Source organism: Calidris pugnax, unplaced genomic scaffold, assembly GCF_001431845.1.
Source record: "Calidris pugnax isolate Ruff unplaced genomic scaffold, ASM143184v1 scaffold305, whole genome shotgun sequence".
In the NCBI taxonomy this organism is placed as follows: Eukaryota; Metazoa; Chordata; class Aves; order Charadriiformes; family Scolopacidae; genus Calidris; species Calidris pugnax.
This window is the reverse complement of record NW_015091074.1, coordinates 12,752-24,396: the sequence shown is the minus strand read 5'-3', so window position 1 is coordinate 24,396 and position 11,645 is coordinate 12,752. Positions and strand designations below refer to the sequence as shown.

The window sequence follows — 11,645 nt, the reverse complement described above, 5'->3', positions numbered from 1 at the left end:
CCTCGGGTTGCCTGGGGGGGGCTGAGGCACTCACATGAAGTCATAATCACTAACCAGCCCCAAACTGTATAACTTCCCAAAGTGATGAAACTGTTTTTGCTGGCTGTTTGCAAAATCACCCTAAATCTCTGAAGAGCATGATATGCACATTCCAGCTACCAGTTCTCTTTCATCTTGAAGCCTAATTGACCAGCTTCGTTGCTGGTATCATTCCGCCCTGCTCACTGGCATTGCAGGGCAGAATTAAACTGGTTCTATTTACTTAGCACTTCCTTCATTAACTTCCCGTAATGATTTTAATCAGAGCTATAAACCTGCTGTCATATACATGTTTGGATTTAAGTGCTTGAGATCAAGGCTGCAATCTAACCTACTCACACGTTTTGCAATAAAATATTCGGTTAGGTGGAAGGCACCTTCTGATCCCTTTCCCACCCACAGCCACAAAACAGGAGAGAGGTCCCATACTCGTGGTAATCACAGACATTGTCTCATGGGCTTTGGTTTCGAATGTCTGACTTTTCCTTGCTGTTAGGAAAAATCAGCAGAAAACAGCATTTTAGTACCTGAGAAGGTGTTAAAACTAAAGGTTAAAGTTCTCTCTAAAGGGATATCAGTATTTTTTCCTTATTTTTTGACATGGAATCTGCCAAGACACACAGAGATTATCTCACAGGGTCAGAAATGTGGAATGACTGCAAATACAAACAGATTAATAGTTACTAGCTCTGCTGTATTGACATTGCAGAGCTCCGAAGGAGGACATAACCCAGGACAGTGGTGAGGCAGGCACAAATTTCTTAGTTTCTTTTGAAATTATGTCTTTCTGTCCACCGCTGTCTTCATTTAGTCTTTATTTCCTCTTCGCTTTTGATCTACTCCTTCACCTTACAAAGCGATTGAACCAAAGTTTCACTGGAGGATGTCACAGAAATAATTTTTCAGTGCTTTTTCCCAGATTACTGGGTAGGTGGCAGGAAAAATGATGGAATTATCTGAGGCATCCTTATTGCAACAATGGATTTATTTTTTTCCCCTCCTCATTTTTTCCTGATGTTGTGTCCCAGTCCAATTGTTGGCCCGGGAGGGGTTCTAACACCTGACCAGCAGGACATGACCTGCAGAGTGTGTATTGTTGCAGAGCCAAATTTTCACTTGCCAAGATTTCAAGTGCTTTGTCATTTGAAATTACTCAGCCTTCCCCAATACTTAGTGGGGTGGGACAAGAATTTCTGCAAGACAATTCATCCCGTCTCAGACGCTTACCTTCCCAGAATCGGTATCACCCTCAAAACATAACAATTTTGCTTTCATTGACTCTGGAGACAGACAAGCTCAACTGAAACACCCAGCTTTTAAACAGGGAAGGTTTGATGAGGTGTGTCCCACCCATATTCCCGTATTCTGAAATTCTGTGTAATAAGCAGTGCCTGGTTGAGCCTCAGAAATCATCATTTGCTGATGAATCGGTTTGTTATATAACAAACACAGCAACATTTCTACCAGAAGTGATATGCAAATGATGAGGTTCTTTTTTTTCCCCCCGACTTTGTGATGGCCCTAGGGGATGGCAAGAGCAATAATACTCACAAAGGGTGTTCAAATATCTTTTGTGTGTATTTTTAAGCACTTCCCAAACCCTCCTTAGTAGTTTATGTATGAAGCAGTGTGTCGTTATTGTGATGTAAGTATGTGGTTAGATTCAAGCAACTCAGCATTTTGAAATATATTTATTAAATTGTGCTGCTCAAGTGCACTCTTCCTGTTCCCTTTACCAGCTCATGAGTTCTGACATTAGGATTTCAGCTGATATTCTTTTACCATCTTTTATCTGATATTTGACATTCTTTTATTTCATCTTTTGAAAGCTTTCCCTAGGACTTTCCAAATCTAGCTGTGCGTGGTCTACATTTCTTCTGTGTTTTAAACACACACTCAACTTCCTTAAAATATATATATTTAACAAGTTGCCTGTAATCTGGCTAAGAAACTGTTTACCTTTGTTATGAGCGATGAATTTACTTCTAAAACATGAAGAAACTGAATGACCGGGTAGTCTGGGAGACAAGGCATGGGTTTGGATTATTTTAAAAAGTCCTTTGCAATGTACCTTTTGATTTTCCCCTGAAAAACGGAGGATGGTCCTGTCCAAATCTTAATTCCAACTTCATGTAAGGGTTGCTGATTTCACAAGAAAGACACCGTGTTTTCTATCAATTATACTTTATCTAGATGGGTAAGAAAGGATGGAAAGAAAAGCTGCACATGAAGCAGATGGCAATTATGATTAACATTTGAGCCACCATCGTTATGTCACCCAATAAAAGAAGAGGTAAATAAGTGAAGCCAGCATAATTCCTCCTGTCATTCTAATGTGTTTGATGGAACGTTATCAGGAACGAATCTTGCCAATTAAGTGCTAAGATGAAAGAAATATTTGTTTTGTAATGTGCATTTTATGCAGCGTGAGAATTTGAATCAACTAATAAACATAAATATTGAGCAAAACTGTTTCATCATTTTGAGGTGAACCATGGGTGATAAATGTGGGCTGGTGATAATGGGAGTCTCAGATTCTTCAGGCAGTTTGAGGAAATGTATAAAAAGTCCCTCCTGAAAACCGCCTTCTGTTTATTTCTCTTGCCCCTTCTTCCCAGAGCCACCTGTTTTCTAGACATCAAAGTGTTCTTTTTCCATAAATTTAAGTTAGTCTTCTTTTGTCATTTATGAGGAGGCAATGTTATATACAGGTTTTAAGGGCGAAGCTGGTGTTTTCCACAATGTATTGTACAGGAGCTGTCTGCTCTCCACTAACTCAAACCTCAGGTTTAGAATCTGTTAAACAAGTACCAAAACCCCACCTGTAGCCCTACAAATGGCTTTCTTGCCCCACAACAGCCTCAGTCGCAGCCGTGGTTAACAGAAGATAAGTCCTCTTCAGAATTAATTACTTGGTTTTCCAGTTGTCTGAGGAAGCATGTGAAGTTCTATATTCCCATGTTTCCACTAAGCAATGATTAACCATCACTTGAAAATCATTTTTCTTCCCGGTCTCATACAAAGTTGAGGAATTACATCCACAGCAGCAAGTAGATCTTGGTGGGGTGGCTACAATTAGGTGGGATGGATGTGGAACTCAGTGTTGCAGAGGGTCCAGACTGCTATGACTTCCCCATTTTCGTGAGATCTCAGCTTTTCCTCCAGTTCCAGAGGAATTTGTCCTGTGTTACACTTACACTTAGTCATGTCTCCAGTTGGCCAACTCATGTCCAGCACCAAGACCTGGAAGGAGCTGAATGCCATTACCTGAGGGCATTGGCTCAGCCACCATCTGTTGTCACCACCTTACAGCCAGGATGTTCCTTCCTTCAGGACACCATAGCGGGGTCTCTGTTAGCACCCAGTCTTAAGGGCTCCTTTTGTTACAGGAGCTTTTGTTATCATAGTCTTTATCATGGCAGATTTTCTTACAGACTTTTAGGTCCTGACAGCAAGTAGAACATCCCTTCTGGCTGTTGTTTTGACACTGGATACAACTGTGGAAACTGTGGCTCTTGCTGGAAGAGCTATTCAATTTACCAGATACAACTAAATAAAAACACGTAAAAAGCAGATTTATAGCTGATTTTTTAGGGAACAGGAACTGAAAAGAGTGCTGTCTGCACTGTCCAGTTACAGAGAGTGGGCCTGGGCATGAGCAGCAGCTCTTGCCTTCCTTTCTTCATATTCTGCCTTCAGTTCCTGGTCAGGTGTTCTCTGTTATGTTTAACTGTACTTCTTACTGTAGCAAAATATGTAGCCTAAGATCTTTTGGCAGCTGAACTGCATAAAGAAAACTACCTTGCGAGATAAACGTCTGCTTGAATCAGGAGATGGTTACATGCTTTACTGATAATCTAAAAAGATATGCCATGTGTGGTGCATTATTTTTGTTCAGGTTTAGTCTACCTCTATAATATTTAGAGAAATTGTATTTATATTTAATAATATAACTTAAAGAGAACCAAAGGTTTCCCAAACTCAGGAACTCGATCAGATATACTATGAAATCATGCACATGGTACTTATTGTGATTTTGGAGATGTATCATGTGCACACAGCCAGAATTTTGGGCAGTGAGACAGTTAAAGAGCATGAATCTAGGCTGGTCTGTGCTAGAGAAGTCCAGAATCTGAAATCCAATTTATATCAGTCACCGACCTTCCATTAAGAGCTGTGGTGGAGAAATTATTTGTACAATGTTGGATTAGAAGTCTGCAGGGCAAGAAGGAAGAGCTTGACTTTAGGAAGGTGAAGTCACTTGTGGTCCAAAGAATTATCTCACAAACTCATTAAAGGGGGACTCAAATACAGCAATGTGTAGAGAAGGCTGCTCTTCACCTATGGCCAGCGTGTTGTGACCGTGTTGTTGCAATTTCGTGGTGAAACAGGCCTAGCAAGGGCTCCTCACGGAGACTTTCACTATGTGGGCAGGGTTTGCACAATATTGCAGCCATCCGTACAACAGGCAGCTTTCTCCAGAAAAGTTGGCAAATTCCAAACGGGTGAGAAGCACAAAACCACAACACGCTTGTTTTAAATGATGCAACAGAGTTTTAATGAGAATGAAAAGAACAAAAATACATTGCAGTATCAAGAAGGTACATCCAAGATGCCAGTCAAATGCATTTTGAAAGATGCTGTTAAATGTCTCACTGCATTCAGTCACCAGGATGATAAAGCAGAAGATAACAAGGAACTGAACCCATGAAGGTATCAGGAGAGAAGTCAAAGGGAAAAAGGAGAGGTGCAGAGCAAGCAGAAGTCACCATACTGAACAGGACCAGTGGGCTCTTTCCCAAAGCTGTCACTCATCTGCTCACTGGTGAATCTGCATTTTGGTTTTTTCCCTTGGATATTATTCAGTGGACTTTCCTGTTGCATTTAGCAGGGCCCACAGCTCCCACGGCTGTACGTGTTGGACCAGTAGGAGAAAGGGTTGCAATTGCTAGAAGCATAGCCTCTACCGTAGCCATACAGACCCCTGTAACCAAGAGAGCCCCCATAGCCCCACAGACCCCCATAGCCCAGGGAGGAGCCGTAGCCCCCGGAGCCCCACAGGCCCCCGTAGCCCCCGTAGCCGTAGCCCCCATAGCCCCCAAGGATGGGGGCTCCAGAGGATCCCACAACGGAATCCTGGGGGAAGGAGCTGAGGATGGGGCCGGGCAAGGTGACGACAACGGGAGGGGGTTGGATGATGGTGGTGGAGTCAGGGCACTGGCGGACGCAGGGCTCGTTGCAGCTGTCAGCGATGGGCTGGGGGCGGTAGACGCCGCAGGCAGTGGGGGAGCACAGGTCGTAGCAAGACATCTCGCAGGGACGGAGCTGAGCTGCAACACACACCGATGAGTTAGCAAAAGACACACATTCAATGGAAAAAAAGAGTTTGAAAGTTGGCCACGGCTGTCAGCGATGGGCTGGGGGCGGTAGACGCCGCAGGCGGTGGGGGAGCACAGGTCGTAGCAAGACATCTCGCAGGGACGGAGCTGAGCTGCAACACACACCGATGAGTTAGCAAAAGACACAAATTCAATGGGAAAAAGAGTTTGAAAGTTGGCCACATGGACTAGAATAATGGCTTTATCTTTCGTGTCTCAATTGTCCTTCCTTGTCTTCAGTACTTTCCATGTGACATCTCTCCCTCTTGGAAATCAGCGTTGCCCAGATTGCACTCTGAGCAGTCATCTCTTCCAATAGCCTCATTCTTCATTTCTTATACTTGGATCCCTTTAAAAATCTGTTCTTTTTTTCTACCCCACTGTCAAACACTGCAAAAACATTATTCAGTACTTTACTTTGCAAATTACTTCCACTATACTTTGCAGTCACCCTTACAATACCCATGTCTAAAAGTTTTTTTTTTTGTTTTATATTAGCAAAACCAAAGCAGTGTAACCTGACAACCAGCGAAGCTCATGTGGTAAATTAATGGGTAGCTGGAAGAACAATTCTGGCATCTTGACTTACAACGTGCCTTGAGAAGCAATAGCTAAAATCACACTCCCAGTGTGCTAAACCTGCCATGAACATGGACTAAATAAGGCATTCTCTGCCCTGAAATGCTTGCAAAGTAGCTTGAGAGTCACAGGATGAGCTAAAACATTATTTGATTTCCCAGATGGGAAACTGGTACACTGAGGTATCTAGGGGTAGGTTTCTACTCCAGATAAGCGTGCTGGGATACGAGCTTTTCAGAAAGATTTTCACCGTAGGATCTGAGCCAATCTAACAGAAACCCCCCGGAAGGACTAGGAATCAATACCACCCATGAACATTTTTTTTCTCCACTGGAATCAATAAAATATTAGATTAAAAGAGACTTCTGGAGGTCATCTAGTCCAGCTCCCCACTCAAAGCAAGGACAATGTGAAGGGCAGGTTAGAATTTCCTAGTTTTATCTGTTTTCCAATACTTTTGTAGACAACACTTCTACATTCTCTCTGGTTAATTTTGTCCCTTCAGCAAATAGATACATACACATAGACACATATCAAAAACTTACATACAAAATCCTTAAGAAATTCCTACTAACTGAACAAGTCTTCTGTTGATGTTTTGGAAACCGCTTTGATAGCTCAACTTTGCATTAAAAGGAAGCAATACTTTTTGAAAAACCCAGTTTTACCATTTTAAATCTGAATATATGGATGTCCAACACCAAATAAGAAAAATAAAATCATGGGAAATAATCCAACATCATTAAGAATTTTGGAATACCTGTGGATTATTCCAACCTTAATTAAAACTGGCAGAACAGAGACACTCAAAGTTTAGGAAAGAGATCATGTAGAGTGATACTTACCTTGTTCACGGAGGTGAATAAAGCAAGCAAAGTGGAGTGAAGTGGAGTGAAGAGCCCTGAGTTGGGAGAGCTTTTATACAATTCCCTGGATCATGGGGATCACCTAAGGTGCAATTTGTTCACGTGCATAATTGGGGCAAACCCAACACTAATATGACACGTAGGTCTTCAGAGTTTCGCTGACTATTTGTTTATTTGTTGGTTCGAAGTCTCGTGAAAGATGATCGGTGGATTTCATCACAGAAGCCTCTTTCATCTCAAATGGTTACCTGTAATATTCATTCCTGTTATCATTCCATTTACATCCTCGGCGTTACAACGAGAGTTAGACCAATGCTCTTCCTCAGCTTCTCCATTATTAATAGCAAAATCCAGCTGCTCACTGCATGGCTGTGGTCACTTGATGCACACAGATTTTTGTCATTAAATCCAGGCTGTAAGACACCTGGAGAGAAAATGGGGTTCATTAGAACAACTTGGGGGTCGTCATTTTTATCTTTATCATTTGCACCCTCATCTACTTAATGTAAGACCAATACTGCAGCCAAAGGAAGGCAGAGAAAACATCTTCTGGTCATAAATGGTTTTCTCTTGTTTCGTTTTTGCTCCTGAACACAGTTCTGGCCTCATCTAAAGAATGAATGACTTGGGGAAACACTTCTTGCTCTTTTTGCTGTGCATCCAGCTGTGGATTACCCTTCATGTTCTTTTCTCAAACACTGCCAAGTCCTTTGGACAATTTTAAGCAAAAAGCAGAGATAGAACATCCTTTTAAACCACTCAAATTTTTCTAACAGGTCTCTCTCACTGTATTTCAACCCAATTTGGAATCTAGAGGCAAACTGGTATTTCCCTTTCTGTTCTCAATATTGCAAAGTACTTTCTTTGTCAGACATTTGTCACCCACATTTTTCAGTCTTCTGTATCGTGATACAAACCCTTCGGGGATCCATCTTCAGTTCCATCTTCAGATCAGGCAACATTGAAGACTACTGAAGATGGAAATTAAGTGAAATGTGGCTGGTGGGAGCTTGCTAAAACTATCTGGAGATACGCCACGATAGAAACAGAGAAATCATTTACATGACTAAAGGCTGATCACTGGTAGAATTGTAACATCTCTAGAAACTAATCAAATCCTCTGTTTTTGTGGTCTGATGTGCAACTGAAAATGATAAAGATACACTGATTATACAGCTTATGGAATGGAATATTTTATTTAAAAGTGTATATTTCATCCAAAAAACCCTGAAGATGTACAAATCCCCAGTATCCAGCCATGAGCTGATTATACCAAGGACACAAATACCTTGACTTACATATTTGAAAGTGATGTCATTCCATAATTGCTAAGCACCTACATCCAGGTACATGCCTTTAATTGTAAGAATACATTCTCTAACCATTAGTGGATAGTTTGTGGCATTTGAAAGGACTTGTTCCCTGGAAGCTTGAAAATAGTATTGTCCAAAGAAACTTCTAACCACCTCAAAGGCTGAGAAACCCACCTCATAATTTAGAGATAATGTCTGGCATAGAGTCTGCAATATTAAAATAACACCTCTGTAAACAAGGGAAGAACCAGCTTTTGTTTTGCGTGGTGTGTTCCATATTCATAATTGTTGCTTGTTTGCAGAAACTGCCAGCTCAGCCCTGTTCTGGACTTATGGCTTGCAGCAACAATAGTGTCTTGTAGGAGGCCATGAATTCCTGCGACTCAAAGCCAATAATTCAAAGCACTTCTGTTACACTGCAATTTTTGCTCCAGAGGATCCATTTGTGCTGAAAAAGCTTAGGTTTCCTCAGGATGATTAAACATTCTCAAGTACCATCCTTGGTACTGACAACGTCAAACCAACAATATCTGGAAAATGTCTCTTTGGGGTCTCCCGATCCCTTTGTAGCTTTAGTTAATGTCAGAAACTCATTCCTTGTTTATCTGTTAAAAAGCAAAAGCAACCCTCAGGAAGATAAAGGCTTCCTCTCCTCTGTGAAATTCTGCAGATTTATCCCTACACATTTCTGTAAGAGAATATATAAAAATACTGTTTGAGTGACTGATCAATGGAGAAACTAATTAATTTCATATCTGCCTCAAAACAGTTCCCAACACTCCAAAACGAAGGTTTTAACCATTTTTTTCTGCTCAAGGTTAAATTTCAATTTCCACCTAAGCCCTATTTAGAGTCTGGACGTCCCTGGAGTCTCTGCTCTTCTGAGCTGGATTGTACCCATTACAGCCCGTGTCAAATACTACTGGAAAACACAATCAAGGGTGTGGTGTCCCCCAACTGCATGTGAGGGGGCTAAAACATGCAGAAACCACCTCCAACCTTCCTGCATATCCCATTGAAAGTTTTTAACTTCCATCCTGGCAGGTTGTAACGTGAATATTATGGACTTAAACAAAAATCCTGCTCATGACAGTAGTATATAATTCTGATAAAGCCATGAGACGCTCTCCAGGTGTTAATACAAGACAAGCTGGTTTAGTAATTTCTGTTGTAATTTCAAGGAAGTGACTGGAATAACGCCAGGTATTTATTTTCCCCAAGTCGTCACAAGATGAAAGAATTCTCTATAATCTAAAGTAATGTTTAGGTCCTTACTACAAACAAATTTGAAAGGACTCATAAACTCCAATAATGAACACAGCGATTTCATCATCTCGACGGGTTACGCGTGTTTGAAATTGGGGCGGGCAGCCAGCTGATCGTATACCTCCATCTGCTCTGATATAAAAGCTCTTCTCTCCCATAGCTCTTCCAAACACTTCCTTTGGCTTCTTGGAGACTTGGGTAAGTCTGATTCTTCTCTGTTGCTATCAATGTCTCTCTTTAGTGCTAGTTTGAACTTCAGTTGATGTACACCATCCATACTGTTGAGTGTATCTGTACTGCCTTGGGACAGAGATGCTCATTCTGGTGTGGCCAATACACCTGTTTGATGGGGGGGGTCCCTCTGGAGTTCTCTGTGTTCAAAACACTGGACCCTGGAGTGACTGGATGATGTTCTTAGTAATTTCATCTAGTTTTAGGTAGTCCTGAGAGGAACAAGGAGTTGGATTTGACGATCCTTATGGGTGCCTTTCAACTTGAGATATTCTGTGATTCTTACTTCAATACATTTAAACTATTCCAAAATTTGTATATGAGGTTCAACATTTAATAAAAGCATCACCACTGCAGCCATTCAAGCAGCCCGAGATGAACGAATGATGCATCTGAGAAAGTTCTGTATGTTGTCCTGGTAGAATAAATCTTCAGGATGTCTTTTACTTTCTTGCTTTATTTTATTCCTCCTCAGAACCCTGCTAAGGATTTGCAGGACATAGTAAGTGAAGAAGAGTAAAATCACCTTTGGAAAAAATAACTAAGTTTAGGGAGGAGAACGTAGCCTGAATTCTTGGGTTTACCAAGGAGCACTGGTTCATTCTGGGAATAATAATTTGCAATTAGTTTTTTGAAAGACATTTTGGACTAAAATGCTTATTATATTAAAATTGTCCAGGCTGTATCCATACGGTGGCTGCAGAGGTGGGAATTAGGATAATAACACCACCATCTGTCATTTATTGTCTTGTCAAATGCCTTTCTGAGTGGCAATGACAATCCTATAATCTGTTGTTCCTACAATTCTCAGCAAAATTGGGATGAGTGGGAAGAAGCAGCTACTGTATTTAAGTTTTATATAAACTATATCTCATAAAAACCCGCTGAACCCAAATCCAAGTTTTCCTATTGACTCATGAAATGCCCTTGGACAAAGTCATCTTGCTCTCTCTGGTTGTGCTTCTCAGTTTTCAGTTTAACTTGTAGAAACATATCTAAGTTCTTTGCAGGTTATTTGTGAGGGACAACATACTTTTGGGTGTGTAGACATTTTAGAGAATTTTCAGAAATCTGCTTTTTGAGAAATGAGGATTATGATTGCAAAGTGGGAATTCAACTCATTTTCTCAAAATCCTGTACTTGACTCATTATTTTAATGTAAAATTTTGAATTCTGAAGTCTTTGTCTTCTAACTCCTTGCTTTGAGTGGGGAGCTGGACTAGATGACCTCCAGAAGTCTCTTTTAATCTAATATTTTATTGATTCCAGTGGAGAAAAAAAATGTTCATGGGTGGTATTGATTCCTAGTCCTTCCGGGGGGTTTCTGTTAGATTGGCTCAGATCCTACGGTGAAAATCTTTCTGAAAAGCTCGTATCCCAGCACGCTTATCTGGAGTAGAAACCTACCCCTAGATACCTCAGTGTACCAGTTTCCCATCTGGGAAATCAAATAATGTTTTAGCTCATCCTGTGACTCTCAAGCTACTTTGCAAGCATTTCAGGGCAGAGAATGCCTTATTTAGTCCATGTTCATGGCAGGTTTAGCACACTGGGAGTGTGATTTTAGCTATTGCTTCTCAAGGCACGTTGTAAGTCAAGATGCCAGAATTGTTCTTCCAGCTACCCATTAATTTACCACATGAGCTTCGCTGGTTGTCAGGTTACACTGCTTTGGTTTTGCTAATATAAAACAAAAAAAAAAACTTTTAGACATGGGTATTGTAAGGGTGACTGCAAAGTATAGTGGAAGTAATTTGCAAAGTAAAGTACTGAATAATGTTTTTGCAGTGTTTGACAGTGGGGTAGAAAAAAAGAACAGATTTTTAAAGGGATCCAAGTATAAGAAATGAAGAATGAGGCTATTGGAAGAGATGACTGCTCAGAGTGCAATCTGGGCAACGCTGATTTCCAAGAGGGAGAGATGTCACATGGAAAGTACTGAAGACAAGGAAGGACAATTGAGACACGAAAGA

At 41.0% G+C, this 11,645-nt stretch overlaps 1 protein-coding gene across 1 annotated transcript; it reads right to left on the bottom strand.

Annotated features, from left to right (window-relative positions):
• Positions 1–4,923: 4,923 nt before the first annotated feature.
• On the bottom strand, positions 4,924–5,349 carry LOC106896974 (scale keratin-like). The gene has a single exon (XM_014957324.1). It carries the CDS (start codon positions 5,347–5,349, stop codon positions 4,924–4,926), a length of 426 nt encoding a protein of 141 aa, XP_014812810.1.
• Positions 5,350–11,645: the final 6,296 nt, after the last annotated feature.